Raw genomic sequence first — 17142 nt, 5'->3', positions numbered from 1 at the left:
ATTACTCGCAGCCATACACATACATATATGTATGTATGTATATGTTATTTATTATGATCGTTGTTACTTCTGGAGCAACTCATTGGGCTTTAAATCACATTTTTGTATATGTAGGCTTGTGTCTGTGTAGATTGTTAATCGTGCTCGCGAGATATCGCACAAAAATGTCATTAATCACTGTGAGTAAATTGCAAATGCAACCATGTGCTATAATCGTCGGTAATATACATTTTCATATATTTTTATGTTTTTTCTGATATGAGATTTACAGCCAAAATATTATTTCGTTAACACACACTATTCCCACATTTCGGATTTTTTCACATGCACTCATGTTGGACTCATATATAATACTTATACCCACACTCGCCCATTTATGCGAATATAAGTTTAAAATGTTTCGTAACGCATACAAAAAAATTGTTAATTTTTTTCGAAATGTTGTACTAGTACACAGATATTTAAAGTACTGACAACTGATATTTAGTTGAGACATGCTCCAACGTGGTGAGAAACCAGGATGAATGTAAACAAAAACTAGCAACTCAAAATTTATTTCACATTAGATATTTAACGATTAGCCCCATACAATTAATTAATAGTATATTAAAAAATATACCAATATCGAACAATACCTTGGCTATTGTGGACATATTTTTTTAAATAAAAGTTGCCGGAACTTAGCGCTAGGGCAACCCAATCTGCAGCATGTTCTTTATTCTACAAAACGTTTTTTATCATTATTTAATAGCATGCTTCATCAGAACTTGATAAAGGCATGGGCCAATTATTATTCCTGATTATAATTAATGCGGCTTAATGATTTTTATTTAAGCTGTTTTTACGTTTCCCACTTCTAACAATTAAGCTCTTCATAAGAGCTACAAAAATTTGGTGTGAGACATTAATTAAATACAATACATGTTTTTTAAATATTTTTTCAAAGCAGAAACTCATTCGTAAAAATTATGAACCCAATCTTTATATATTTTAATAAATCATAAAGAGGAAACGTGATAATTATATATACTTGTATATGTTATGTAGACTTTTCATACAAAAATCGACTGCTTTCAAACATTTTGCCCTACCACAATTTCAAATTGTAACTAATTACCGCAAATGTCCCTCATAAAACAATAGTAATTACTAAAAATAAAGTCTAAAATTTTAGTGAGTACTAAAGTTGCGCACTTAAAACATTAAGTTAATTTAATTAAGTGAAATTTATTGGAAATCTCTACGGCTGCAGAATTTTATTATGTAATGTAAATACTAAAAATCAATTTTAACGCATCATTAACCACTTAACCGTAGCGCAACGTGGCAAAGCCTTGCATAAGACATACTTCAGTATCTGTGGATGTAATAAAAATTTACTAATTATTTCAGTATTTTATGAAACGATAAAATGCATTACAGACTAATTTTCGCAACACTTAATAAAAATTTTAATTATGAAGTTTTAAGCATACTGGAGTTGCGCTTTCAAACAGTTTTGGCAGCATTAGTAATAAATATATGAGTATATTTATATTTGTGTATGCATGTATCTAAGTATAAGGTGAAATTATGTTTGTGAAGTGGGAGTCAGCAAACAAGCCTATATCCCCTGAGCAATCAGAAGACTTTAGCGCGAAACTCGTTGACTTGCATCAGTCTCTTACTGCTTTTAAAGAATTCTTTATTGGGTTTTGGGTATTTTATTTATTAGATATTTAGGTAGTTTTTTGACTTAACTATCTCGATTGGCAAAATGTGCTTTCCTATTATCATTAAATTGTATACATATGTTTGCTTCCTAGTTGAAAAATCAATTCGAAAATTCTCCTTAAAAGCACTGTGATTCAGAGCTATCACAAAATGAATGATGTTAACTGATACGACTTGTTGTTTGTGCAAAATTTTAATTTGGAAGGCTCGAATCAACGGAAAACCATCAGGAAAAATTAAAAACATACGAGTACTGCTTCTGACATTCCAATCGCTATGAACTCGGTCAAAAATTAATCATAAATTAAATTGTAATCAGATGAATACATTAATGACCAAATTGCATTACTTTTAAGTGGTTCGATGGCATCACTTGATATTACTTCTAATGAAAGGCCATAAAAAAATGATTTTTTAACATGCTATATTTATATCACATGATTATGCAATGTCTGCTGTACATAAGTACGCATAGCAAACAATCATATCGTTATATGTGTTTGAATGTATACTACATATTAGTGGTACGTCATTTGCCGAAATGTGACTTTATGCTATGATTTCTCATGATGTGATATGTATGTCATATGACGATTTATCATATGATGTGCATATGTGTTACAAATTTTGTGATAAACGAATAATATGAGTTTTAAGTAACATATAATTTGATTTTTATGCATAACATAAACCATGTGATGTCACATCTTATAAATGGTAATCATGAATTCGCAACATACATTGCTTGGCAAATATTATTTGTAGCAAAGATGTTATGTCACAAGGCGAATAAACAGTATTAGGACACAATCTTTTAAAAAACATTAATATAATTCAACATTACTAGCAAGCGACAATTATATCATATCCAAATATCATTTGACCTGATCTCAGCTGATCACACTTGTCGGAAGTTTTGATATTTATTTAGTTTGAAAACAACTTAAATTTTTATCTTACAACAATTATTATTATTTTTATTATTACTACCCCCAAGATTTACTATATCTGAGAAAATAAATACAAATTTCGCCACACAATTGCTTGCAACAAAATTATATTTATTTTTAATGATTTGTTTTTCTGCCTTTTTGAACTGCACAAGTTTTCGTGTTGCACGTTTCCGTCGAACTGCATATTTTCGTTTTATTTTGACGCGCACGCGCACACGGCATGGCACATGTCAACACCAAAGCCACCAGCACAAGCACCAACATACAATGACAGCAACCAAAACCACGGCAACCGCTACCACAAACTGGGCAAACACATGACTAAGCATGCACTTGCACACATACTTATTCTAGCGAAACTCGAGCATTTTCATGCTTGATTTGCTGCACTTGCGATTGAGTAATGTGACAAGTGCGATCGTGAATTTCATAGCGACCGTAACAAAATGCATACACACATACATATATATATTGTAATATATGTATATATATCTGCATGTAAGCCGAAATACACTAAACCAACTGTCAAGCTGCACTGCTGACGGCCTAACTGATCGTCTAGCGTATTGAGCGTTTATAGAATTGATTTGCTTGCCTCTTTGCTATTAACTTTGTTTTTTTTTTTTGTGAATATACTTACAACTATGAATGGTTATTTGTTATTATTATTTGGTTTATTTATTTATTATTACTTAATTTTTTTTTTCTTAAATTTGAAAATATTAGTACAGTTCTACTTTGCTATAAATCCCGACAATCAAAGCTGTTTTATTCTAGTTTTATCATTCTGATTACGTGGACCCGACTGCCATGCGAACAATTATATAAGCCACCCGCTTCAGCAGTATATATTAAAATGGCAAAGTGTGGGCTCTTTCAAGTAAGAAAGCCATATTCGCTCACTTATTCCAAATATACAAGAATGTTTTGACAAAATTTCTACACTGCCTTACTTCCTTCTACAGTCTGGAAAAGACTTTCTCACTATTTAAACTAATGATATGACATAACTAATTTAATAAAATCTACAAATATGGTGTTAATTACTTTAGTTTGATTCATAAAATACCATAATAAATATATGTGTAGTGAAAGCGTTATGAGTCTCAGAGCATACTGGTACAAATCAATTTGCAAATGTTAAGCTCGTTTAAGCATATTTTAAGACCATTCGGCGCTTTATTCCACTTTCAACCGCATAAATAATTTAACGTGAGTATATAGCTTATAATTTTTATACATTTTTTTCCATTACTTTTTTAAAAATTCTTCATATTTGCCTAAAGCAATTTTCTCACATTTTGCATTATTTATTGCCATTATTATTGTTTTTTTTTATTTTATTTGCTTTATTACTCTTTTTTGGCTCACTCCAAATTTACGCGAAACTGAAGCGTACGAAATTCGTGTCACAGCAAATTTTCAATTTTTCACATTAAACCGAAGTTTATGCATTTTCCGATATTTCTTAAGGTCTTTTTATGTCGCATAAGCATATTTGCTTTGCTTTGCTTTTAATGCCAGCACTAAAATGCTGTGCAACAGTTTGCGGTCAATTCGCTAACCTCCCCTTCCCCTACTCGCCGTCTAACGTGGTGATCTTGCTGGCGTTGACAGTCTCACTAACGAATCTAATGCAAATTTTGCATTCATTATTAAATATTTTTGTGGTTTCGATCTTTTCGCTCTATTCTGTGCTATTTTCAATTCGTTTTTTTTTTTTGTTTTTTGCGATTTCGTCAGTTTTTGTGTTTGTTTGGGTTTTGGTGATTTTTCACGCTCGTGATTTGTATAAGATTTACAGCTGCTGTTGACAATCGTGTTTACACTTTGTCACCCAACTGATTGTACCTGATTTATTTATGCCTAACTATTTAGTTTTGGTTTTGTCATGTCCAATCGAGCGCCCGAAAATTATGAAAAACGATATAAAAATGTGGTGAAATAAAAACTTAATACTTGTTTGATTACTAAATTTTATGTTTGCAGGTAATTGCCTTCAAGCTAAATTTACAACGATTGCCAGATTGTCATGCAAACTAATAAAAAGGTTGAAACTTTGCAAAACTAAATTCATATTATTAAATTTTGTGTTCTCCAAATTTTTGTTTTAATAAATAGATATTTTTTAGTATAACATAAATTTTAACTAAATTTTTTCTGGCAATGAAGCTAATAATTATTTTGAAATTTGTGTTTATATATGTAGTGCTGAGCAATATAAATAACAAAAACAAAATTGAATGAGTAAAATTTTTTAAACAGACGGCAACCCTTCTTCATATTAGTATAGGTCTCAACTGCAAAGCTCCTTAAGCCTCTTTAGTTTGAGGCCCATATTTATTGTCATAATGCGTTTTCCCTATCAATTATTTTCATTTAAAGTACATCTGGCAATCTCTTTATCATTTTTTTTTAAATACGTACCTGCAACTTTTTTTCGTCCTCTCTTCCTCTTCATTTTGATAACACCATCGCCATATTTCACCTATTTATCCATCTAACAGTTGTCAGTCCTTCTCCACATCTTTTTTTCAACTGTGCGGACTTAGATCTTTAGCTTTTTGAAACAGTTATATAATCGTATATAAAAAATTGTGTATTTATTTTTTTAATTTAAATATAAAAAACTTTAAGACAACACAGTTAATAGCAAAACCTCTTAACTTTCTCCTTTTCATTGCTTTACAGAACATAAATAATTTTCAGCAACAATTCCGAATTTCACCACACTTTCGACAACAACAAACCAAACGCATCACTAACACTTGTACGCAACACCCGAACACTTCGCTCAGTTGGCACTGCAGCGTCTACGCGCCTGCGCAGCGCCACGTCAAGCGCTAAATGATTGGCACGGATGAGATGTCATCCACTGGCATGGATATAAGTGAAACATTTCGTGCGGAGGAGCTAACTAAAACGGATTTTTTCGATTTCGTCTCGGCGCCCGATATGGGCATTGGTATCGGTGTCGGCGCAGATGTGGTCGACATCGGTATGGGTGTGGGCAGTCTGCATGCGGGCAGCGTAAGCACCGGCACACATCAACATCATCAACCGCACCAGCAGCAGCAGCAACAACAGCATACGCATCATCAGCAACACAGTCACCAGCAGCAACAGCAACAACAGCATGCGCACCATCAGCAACACAGTCATGAGCAAAGCAATAACTTAGCCGTCAGCATGCCACATGATGGTGGCGGTGGCACCAGCAGTGGGAGTGGTTGTGTTGGCGGACGTGTTGGCACTCCGGGTAATGGCAGCAGTTGCCTAGATGGCTCAGATGGTAACAGTAATGGCAACAATAGTGATCCAACATTGCAGGGCTATGAGGTGAGCGAAATATTTATTGATAATAAGTTGATATAGTGCAGCAAATTCAATTTATTTTTTATATAAATTATATATATATATATATACAACTATTTTGTAATTTCGTTAGGAATTCAGACTACTAGTTTGGGTAAATACTACATCTATTTAGTCACCAACATACATTTTTTTTTAGATTTCAAAAGCAGTCTACTTAAATATTTTGGTTTTCAAAATCTTATAATATGTTTACTACAACAAACAATAATCATGATAAGCTTTGATTTTTTGATCAAATGATGAATTAAATGAGCAACAGAATATTAAAAAGGGAAATATCAGCTAATTGATCAGTGTGTGATCAGTGATTTTAAAAGTGATGATCACAGGAGTAATAGGATGTTATAGAATTGAGTATAAGCTGATCGATCAGTTAGTGATCAGGAAAGTGATATTCAAATTATTGATGAGTATCAACCGAACATCCAGTTCGTGATCATCAAATGAAGAACAGAGACCCAAACATACCTATAGAAGAATGATACAAGTATATACAATAACTAGCCAACTAACAACGACGACGTGAAAGATTTAGTTAATATATATGCCTTTTTTTGACCTAACGAAATCTTAACCTCTAAAAAGCGGTCAAACTTGTTTGCAAAAAGTTCAACTGAGATTATGATGTTTTCACAGTCAACCCAAAAGCAACAACAAAAACAAGTATCAAAATATGAATAAAAATGTATCGGAGCAACAATAAACCAGTGTTGCTGTCATGTCAGTTGTCGACTTAAAATACCAATATAATACAAATTCAACACCAAACAACAAAAATAAAGCAAAAATTTGCGCGTAAAACGACAGCCGAGAAAATTGAGGGAACAAAATCAAAATGCAACAACAAAAGCAACTTGGAAATAATACTAACCACAACAGCGACAGCCAAAGCAGCACTTAGAGTGAAGTAGCAGCGACGAGACGGTAGCCGAAATAAAGTGAAAAAAATCCGAACAAATGCTCGTAACGTGAAAGAAAGGCAGTGGACTAGAAAAATCGATTGGCACTCAATGCGAGTGGACTCGTAGAGTTCGGTGCTTGGTAGGTAAGGCTAACAATGTACTGGCAGCTACCAAAATGTGACTACTGTTGTTGCTGCTGCTACCGCTAATGCTGCAGCCATTTGGCAGTTGTTGTTATGCATGTTGCACCTACAGACATCCTGTTGCAAACACATTCGATACTCGTAAAATTTAGTGAATTTCCAGTGTAGACAATGCTTGTTATTGCTCTGTTAGACAAGTGAGTGTGAGTGCGGGAGGGTGCAACGCAAATGCACAACAAACACACAACAAATGCAAAGTAAAATGCATGAAATGCCAAAATCAAAAAAAAACTAGAACAAGTAACTGAAAAGTGAGCGCACAGACGAATTAGGTGAGGTGCCATAAATGCCGCAAACAACAACAAGCATGCGCAGATGCAGCACCTATAAGCGACAGTTTGCTCGTGTGTATGTGTATGTGTGTGTATGTGTATAAGTGTATCAAGTTGCAACACATGCAACAATAGCCTTGGAGGGCATAGCCAAAAATTGACATGGCACGTGCTGCATGCAACAGCACTGTATGCACTCGATGAACTTGCAACCACACTTGCAACAGCAACGATGTGGGGCACGAGCCAAACAACAGCTGGCTGACTAGCTGGCTACTACAAGTTGCATTTGCCACAAACTATTGGGGTGCTGGCTCCTTTCACATGGACAGCGAAATGAGCGCGCGCACAAGCGAACAGTCAAATGGACAGTTAGCCAGTCTGATAGTCAGCCTGCCGGCTCAAGTAGTCAGCCAGTTGGTTAGATAGCACAGTAGCTGGGCGGCAGCTTCATTGTTGTGCATTTGTTGGCATTTGAATGTGCCGTTGGTGCGGTCATAGAAAGTGGAAACACATGCACCAAGTGCGCTTCAGATGATGCATGTGTGTGTATATGACTGGTATGTCTGTGTGTGTGTGTGCAGTACTTATGCGACTGAAATATTAAATTGCTTTTAGCAAAGAAAAAGTTCGAAAGTCTTTTCGTTTCACAGCTACGAATTTGTATTTTGTTTTCTTTATATTTCTTCTTCTTGCTATTTTTTCCATTTTGCATTCGGCCGAACAAAGGACTTGAGCAGCAAACTTGTTGTCGTCTTTTTATTCAATTTATGATTTTTTTTGCGTTTTTTCTTCTCATTGTTTATTTGCATTATTTGTTTAAGCCACACAATAGCACATGTAAGTTACTTAGGTTATGTAAACGCATGCAGAGAAATTACTAATGTGCGCGATTTTAGCAAAAAACTCCACTTTTGGAACTGGTTTGCTTATGCTAATCGACGATTTCGTTATAATTAAAAGAAAATTTTTCAAAAATTATTAGAGTTTCAGTTTAATTTTAGAAATAAATTAATTTCGATTTATTAAGAACACGCAGTTTCGATAAAAAAATGTATATTGGAACGTACAAAAAGTGTTGCTAATATTTTCCTAGAAACACAAAACTAAACTAGAAGAAAGCCTTTGCTCTTCATGATAAATCAATAGAGCAAAATTTTTTCGCCCCCCAAAAGCATGTAAAATGTAACGGTAAATTATTAATTAGCTATTATTAGTCACAAGTTAATGGGTCTTCTAAGTTTTCTATTTCGCTTTTACAGTAAAAGACATATTTGCTTTGGAATAAGCGCTCAGTCTCGGCGATTACCTCGTCTGTGTCGGGATCGTTGTGGGTTAGTTAATATACGAATGAAGCAGAAACTATTCAAAGCACAATTAATGCAATTTCGCCTACATTTCTATTGATAAGAAATAGGATATACAGTTTCAGTTAAGACCTCGCGCAACAACCACTTTACACCCCAAATATCTTCCACATACCCAAATATTTTTCTAAAAAACTATAATTTGATATTTCTAGAGTGTAGGCTATTACAATCTATTTGATTATGGTTGTCTGAAAACATATTGTGGGTTTTTTTTATGTTTTGGATATGGGGGATATTCACGGTGTCATTCGTTTCTGCTCTAGAACCAATCGAACTATAAATATAAACTTCACGCGTGTCTTTTGAAGGTTAGGTTAAATGTATAGATTCATTTTGGAGGTATACTTTCATAGAAACCATACGATATCAGCCAGACTAGTATAAATACAATTACAACTTTGATGAAATACACAAAAATGACAAAAGGATAACAGTTATGTTTTAAACTGTACTCACGACCGGTATAGACTTGGATTTTTAACCAACCAAAAAGTGTAAACCTTTAATAGTTTAAATTGTTGATTCAAGCATATTTCAACTTCAATTCTCACCACTTTCACTCCCATTCAGTTCTGGCACACCGACAAGGATTCAACTAGTCGTCTGGATGCCACCATTTTTGAGGATCTCGATCGCTATTATTGGCAGCAACAGGGTGTTGGTGTGAATGCTGCGGCACCATCTGTGCCTACAGCGGCGGAAACACACCAGCAACGCTCCACACCCGCTAATAGCTTACAGCATTCCTCGCATCTGCATAGCCCAGCATCGCCAAATCAAACGCATCCGCACAAACAACAGCAACAACAACAACATCTACATCATCATTCACCGCATCAGCATATGCATACACAGCAGCAGCAGCAGCAACAACAGCACCAACAGTCAGCCGCCATCCATCACACGCAACGACAAATGTCCCTCAACAATAGCAGTTCCTGTGCACAAAGTGCCACTCAAGTAGCCAACAACAATGCAACCAATAATAATACTTCACTCAGCCACAGCCAGCATAATAATAATAATAATGCTAGCAACAGTAACGGCAATACCAGTATGGCGGTGAATAACAGTGACGGTCAGATCTACACAATTACAGTATTAAATGGCAATGAGTCATGGCTGAAGCGTGAACCCGAGGACACCGCTGCCCAACTGTCCAACACATTGGATCTGGACAGCTTGCTTGGTAGCTTTCCGGGTTATATCAAAACAGAGTATCCCTATGATGAGAGTTCGGCTGGTTATGGTACGGCTGAAGCCAGCGTCAGGGATGGCAATGTTACTGGTGATATGGTGAATGGGCTGGTAATGGGCGCGAATGCGACAACAGGTCTGCATGGTGCCAATAGCGGGAGTGGTGTGAATAGTCAGCGGCTACCTTCACTGGTGACGGCCATTTCGTTGGCAGGCGGTGTTGGTGGCATGAGCGGTGTTGGAAGCCCGTCGCACACGCAGTTGGCACAGTTTCAAAACAACAACAACGACTGGCATATGGCGGATCACAATGCAGAGCAGGTGAGGAGAAAAACAAATATTGATTAGTATTTATGTAGAAAGAAGGTATCGTAGCAGTTGAAGGACAGCAATATTTTGGCTAAGTTTATAATGATAACTTTGAAATCTAATGTCTTACAGCATGCTCTTATCCGTTAAAAACGCCAGACCTTGGCCGTACGCACTTCTAGATAATCTGACGTAAGAGTATAATTGACACCTCACATACTACCATTTTTCACGTATCAATATGTTCTGTGGAATTCGTCGAAGTTTTTAGATTGACCTAACCTATTTTTAAAGATTATAGACTCGACGTCCAAAATTAATTCAAAAACTCACTCAAAATTCCATAGGGTAGTAAACTTTGTCGTAGTGCAAGTCTTATCCCTAACAATTAGCTTATATATACTAGTTGACATTTGCAGAGTTGCATTAATAACTGAAGACATACTGATAAATACTGCTCGCTTGATTATCTATTATGTAATGATTCTTTCATTCAATCTGCGTTCCACTTTGTGGAAGTCAATAAAAAAATATATTTTACAACATTCTCTCTTACCACTTTAGAACTCCGCTGAGTCCTTGCTGCGAAGCGCTTTGCAGGGTAAAGGTTATTCCAAAGGCATACACATGCAAAATGGCATTTCATTACTACCCTCCTCACCATCCGTGAAAGAAGATGAAATGCGACGGCTGCTTTTTCCACCAGATTCGGTAAGTAAGCCAACAGAAAAACCTCCCTGAACCTTCCTGTATATTTAATACATGTTTACAAAATTTCATCGTGTTTAAAACTGATCAAAACTTGTTTTTTTCTCTCTCTACTCTCTTTTCACACTTCCTCAAAGGACACACTCTCTTTCGGCGACTCAACGCTCAGCGCCGCCCAGATGTTCGAGGACACACATTCATCGCAGCTAGTTGGCAGCCAACATCCTAATGGCGGCGTCAACAGCGCAGGCGTGTCCAGTCTCATGGTCGACGATATGTTCCTATCGCTAGAAAGTGCCTTCAGCGACGACTTCGAGAAGATCAAACGCATTGCCAATGAAGTGCAGCAATTCTGTTCGCCAACATCGAGTGCCGATTATGGTGCCAGCGACGTGTTGATGCAAATATCGCCAGCAGGTGGCGCAAACGCAGCCACTACGAATGTGCAACAGTTGCAACAGCAGCTGCTCTCACCGGCAACAACGCCCACGAGTATGCCGCAACAACAGCAGCCATCGCCATTGCCACAGGTGGCTATGCCAGCGCTCCATATGACCGGACAGCAGACTGTTGTGCAACAACAACCGCGCGTTTTGCATGCACAGCAACAACACGTATCTAGTGGTAAGTCTAGCGCGGTAACCAGCAGTAGCGGCACCAGCAGCGGCAGCACTACCAAAGTGACAAAGAAATACAAGCGCTCCACATCGAGTACGCAACACCACAATAATAACAACAACAATCCAAATATAACAAATCACAACAGCGGTACGGGCACCGGCAGCAGCGTGGCTTCAGCTGGTAGCAGCAGCACAGCAAATAGCACGAATGGCCCAGCCAGCGGCGGCAGCAATTCGAGCAACAGCAGCAACAGCCCCACACACTGTAATGGTCAGCGCAAGGAGCGCTCGCTGCACTATTGCTCCATCTGCTCGAAGGGCTTCAAGGACAAGTACTCGGTAAACGTGCACATACGTACACACACCGGTGAGAAGCCCTTCACCTGCTCGCTGTGTGGCAAAAGTTTCCGCCAGAAGGCGCACCTGGCCAAACACTACCAAACGCATATGGCGCAGAAGCACAACGGTGGTTTGGTGAAGAGCAGTGGTGGCAGCGGCGGCGGTGGTGGCGGTGTCAACTCCAGCAAGCATCAGCGTGCGGCAGCAGCAGCAGCGGCGGCAACAGCAGCCGCAGCGGCAGCAGCTGCAGCTTCAACCCAAGCAGCGAATAGTGGCATGTCGATTGTGCCCAACAGTTGCGCGGGCAGTGTGGTAGCGGCGGCTGTACATCAACGGCAACTGAATGTGGCAGCATCGTTGGGTATGGCAGAGGGTGTGCGCGCTGTAGCCGGCGGTGTGGTATCCACGGTCGCAGTAGGTGGACCAATGAACGGACCCACGCTAGGCGCGGTGAATGCAAATGTGCTGCCACCAGCGAATGGCCTGTTGGCGAATCGGTAAAAGTATGTACTTATACATATGTATATTTTTAGCGCTTTGGAAAATTATTGTATTTGTGTTTTCTGTTATTTAAGTAAAAAAATCTTGTTCCTAATGCTCAATACGAATACTCCTATGCACAAAACCAGCTATTGCCACATACTTGTACAAATATTACGGTACATATGTATGTGTCTACTCACATATCGTTGCTACTAGTTTCCTTTACTTTTTATTACTTTAACTTACTCTTAAATATATATATATATATATATAATATATTGTATTATTATATATATTTATATGTTATATAAAGAGATTACTTCTACTCGTCAAAGTGCCTAAATACTTTAATTAGAATCCTATATACTCAAATATGTGCGTTCTACTACATATGACTTCTCATCAGAACTCATCGAATTTATTCACGCATTCCTATAAATATACTTAAATACATATCTACGCATATTTAATTCTTTAAAAATACAATTTACTGTTATTTGGTAGTGATTCAAAACTGTTTGGTCTTTGTTGTAATCCAAAAGCAACAATTCGTATAAATAAGTTCAAAAATATTAAACATTAAAAATATACAACAAAAACATTTTTAGCTGGCAATTCTGAAAATAAAAAGAGCTGATATAAATTTTCCAATTAGCCTACAATACCGTCCGAAAAAAATTTCAATTTTTTGTTTTGAAAACTAACTTCTTTTAATTGAAAAATAGTTCACAGTGGTCTACATATTAAGTAAGTTTAAGCTTCCATATTTTGTTGTCATGCCGTTTAAACATAAAAAAATTAAACAGTTTACGTTTCTGATTTTGTATCCAGATTTCCTCTGAAAGCATTTACACTAAAAATATATAACTAACATTTGAAATTTTTTTTTTTTTTTCAATAAACTCTCTCGAAAATATTTATATAAAAACAAACTTAGTTCAAACCACAAAACTTGGCGATAATATTGCAAAAATTAAAATAATTATAAATTGACTGATTATTATAAAATTATGGCCATATACTCGTACATTGAGCTATTTTACACACTTATATGTAGGCCAGTTTTAATTTCAAATGCCTTATTTAAAATCGCTGCCTACATTTAGGATGCAAGATAACAAAAAATTCAGTAAGAAAGGGAAAATACAAAAGATATCGAAAATCAATTTAATAAAAGCAAAATAAATTCAAATTAACAAATATTTACTATTGGTAAAGTTTAGAGGAAAATATTAACAAAAGTATTACTCTTCAAAATTTAATAAACTTTTCGTCTTCTTAATCAACCTATGTCATTAATAGGTATATGTTTAATTAGATAGGTACATACTTGAGCATAGTGCTTCGCATCAATAAAAGAACAAAAGAAGACATTGTAAGACTCTGCATCAATCATTTTGAAATGGCGATTAATCACCATTTCTGAAAATTAGTTAATCAATTGAATGTCAATTGTCCATTAACACTGCTCTTTTGTCCAATTCGATTTGCCTAAATCAATGTTAGTCAGTCAAATGAATATTGAGCAATCAAACTAAGCAACACAAATACAAAAATCTGTAATGAAGCAGTTTTTCGTTATTGACCAACACACACTTGGCTTTGTCTCACTCCCAATGAAAATCAATTGTAATAAATACCAAATTCATAATTCACACTGATTTCAATAGACTCGTATATGCAAGTTGGCAACACTTCAAATGGACAATCAATTAGACGGTGATTAATTAATCAATTGAAAACGTGCCACTTTTAGTGGCTTTTATGAATTTAAAAAACTTAAGCAACGGTATTAAAATAAAAGTCACGAAATAATTTTTGAGTTTTCATACAACATTAATTTTTTCAAATATAGTAATATAATATAAAAAATCGGCTAAATTAAGTAGTTTTGAGTCAATGTTAATCAATAAATTTTACAAACATAATACGAATTAATTTTTATAATAACTTATGTATTGAACGCTTAAAATTCTTGCAATCAAAGACCGCTATTTTGAATCGACACTTTCTCCAAATAAAACTTTGTGAATTTTAAACACGCTGTAACATAAGCTTTTGCACAAGTAAAAGCCGTTAAAAAAGAAAAATATATAAAAGTAAGTGTAGCAAAAGTAAAATTATTACAGAAAACACTATTTTAACGCTCTTAAGCTAATTTAGCAACATAAGCAAATGTGCCAAAATATATAAATTAATTGAGCTACTAAATGAAAATCTCAAGTAAAGCGAAATTCATGAAAAATTAATTTATAACAAGAGGCAGCAACAAACAAACAGTGAAATTTAGAAGCTAAATCAAAAACGAAAATGGCAAAGGAGGCTTTATCTGAAATTAAAATAGCTAAAAAAAAAAGAAAAACGAAAGCAAAGAAGAAACCACAAAATATAATAAACGTTTTCTTTACGTCAATCAAATATCATTGCTGTCTAGTGAAAAATTATAATTTAGAAATAATAAATAAAAAAATAATATAAAAGTTATTCACAAAGCAAATGTGATTTAATGAATATTGTACTGCTTAGGCTCTTGAAAAGAAACCAGCAATACAAATATCTGCAGATTGTTTAGAGTTTTATACCATCAAAAAATACTACCGCACAATTATGCAGAAGATTTAATTATTAAGCTATTCATATAATAAAAGAAGTCCACACATTAAGAAAATGTGATCAGATGACCAGTAAGTATCAATAAAGAGAGCGAAAAACAGAGTGCAGACAATTTCAAAACTACTGCACAGCTAAACGATTTGACTGCTCATTTTTTGACAGCACAATACTTGAGGCGCCTTTGTTTGACAGTTTCATGAGCATTGCGATTTGACAGCTCAATATTTGATATTTCATTATTTGACATTGTATTTTTTTAACAACTTATCTTTTGAAATATTCACATATTTGAGCACATACTGTTCAACAGCTGCAGTTATATTACTCGACTAAATTACTAAATTTCACTACAGCAAAAATAAATCTCTTTTCTACATTTCAAGTTTAACGCGCGATTATCAGTTTTAAGGCCTAAAGCACATGCCAAAATCAAATGTTGAAATGAATTTTAAGTATTAAACTAAAATATACATATTTTTATCAACTTTTAATGAATTAATCGAAAAATTACACAAACTTTTTACTCAAAAAGCGCAATTTTAACCTAAGTAGTTCACTCTTTGAATGAAACTACACAACTTTTGAAACAGTAACTAAAATTGTTCATGTTATATGGCCTTTGAGCATAAACATTTAGTATGTAACTATCAGCTTTATAAAGTGTACTTAGTCGTCTCCGAGAATCACTTTCTGACTACTTTTAATAATTTTTTTTTTCATTGCGAAAATATCAAATGACAGTGAAAAATATAAAACTAAACATTTTCAATATTTTGCGGGCCTTTACACAAAATTATTGGCATTTTTGCCAATATTTATGTAAAACTTTTCAAAATAAAAATTAAAAATTTTAGTTTGCCAAATTATTTTTTACATTCCTTTCAGCAAAATCAGTCTAACTTTATAAAAAACTAAGTCCCACAACATATTTCAAGCTTTCTTAATTCTTTACTTCTAATATATATACATATATATAAATATAATTATTCGTTACATAACTAGTTAATTGTTAAATGAATACTTGCCATTAATGTGTATAATTGTATAATTGCCAAGTATTTGCTAAGCACAATACATACCCACATGCATAGCAACAAATCTACATAAATCTGTAGTTGTAGAGTATATATGTACATATATAGTCGCCTTAGTCATAAGCAAGCAAAAAATTTAATTTTGTATGAAATTTACAAAGCAAAGAACCTGTGCAACGAAAAGTTAGAAAATTATTTTAGCGAATATACAATAGTCTAATAGTATGTGTAATCATAAATACTCGTTTAATTACACTCGTACTTATAGAGTATTTAACTGCCAATAATGCATGTGATTTAATTATTTTCAACGGTGGCGGTATGTATTGTATTATGTTTGTATGTAAGAAGCAAGCGTAATGTATACGTATGTATGTTGCTATATGCTTACATAAAAAGTGCATAAAAAGCGTTTTTTTATTAAATTTTGTTCACGCAAAATGTACGTAGTATTCATTTTTGTATAATAATTATTTTTGTACAAAATTTTCCACTCACTAATTAATTTGTATGTAGTTATGTGTTTTGGTTTTTACTCATACCTATGTATATATGTGTAGCCTGTAGTTTGTGTTAATACTTTTTTATATTTATATTTTAACGTTCTTAATAATTAAAATTTACTTTTTATGTTTAATTTCATGCTGTGTTTTACTTAACTTTATTAGCTGGGTGTATTTTGTTTTTAATTACCGTAAGTTTTAGTTGTAAACTCGCGTAATTAATTTTGCGCCTTTCCTTTTGTCAGTAATATATATTTTTTTATGTAAAATAATAACAAAAAAATTAAAGATTAAGTAAAAACAAAAAAAATTTGTTTCCAAAATAAATATTTTTTTTGTGTAATTGTAAAAAACAGCATAATTTAGAGCTAGAATAAGAGTTATTGAAAACGAAAACTGTGTTGATCTGTTGCCAAGCAGCGTTGATGCGTCATTTAGTTTAAGTTTTAAACAGAAAAAATTTGCATAAATAAATAGTTTTAACTAAATTAACTGTAAAATGTATAAAACATCTTATATATATACATATATTATATACAGTTAAA

General features: G+C 34.4%; 1 protein-coding gene across 1 annotated transcript in view; it reads left to right on the top strand.

Annotated features, from left to right (window-relative positions):
- Window positions 1-17142, top strand: part of LOC106622497 (box A-binding factor) — a 138536-nt gene extending 121394 nt beyond the window's left edge. The window contains exons 3-6 of the mRNA XM_070110886.1: window positions 5358-6005; window positions 9362-10309; window positions 10862-11008; window positions 11143-17142. Of these exons, the coding sequence (XP_069966987.1) occupies window positions 5514-6005; window positions 9362-10309; window positions 10862-11008; window positions 11143-12465 (2910 nt within the window). The 5' untranslated portion in view covers window positions 5358-5513 and the 3' untranslated portion in view covers window positions 12466-17142. The remainder of the gene's footprint in view (window positions 1-5357; window positions 6006-9361; window positions 10310-10861; window positions 11009-11142) is intronic.

This window comes from Bactrocera oleae, chromosome 2, assembly GCF_042242935.1.
Source record: "Bactrocera oleae isolate idBacOlea1 chromosome 2, idBacOlea1, whole genome shotgun sequence".
In the NCBI taxonomy this organism is placed as follows: Eukaryota; Metazoa; Arthropoda; class Insecta; order Diptera; family Tephritidae; genus Bactrocera; species Bactrocera oleae.
Note: the sequence above shows the minus strand (reverse complement) of the source record. Positions and strands in the feature narration are given on the sequence as shown.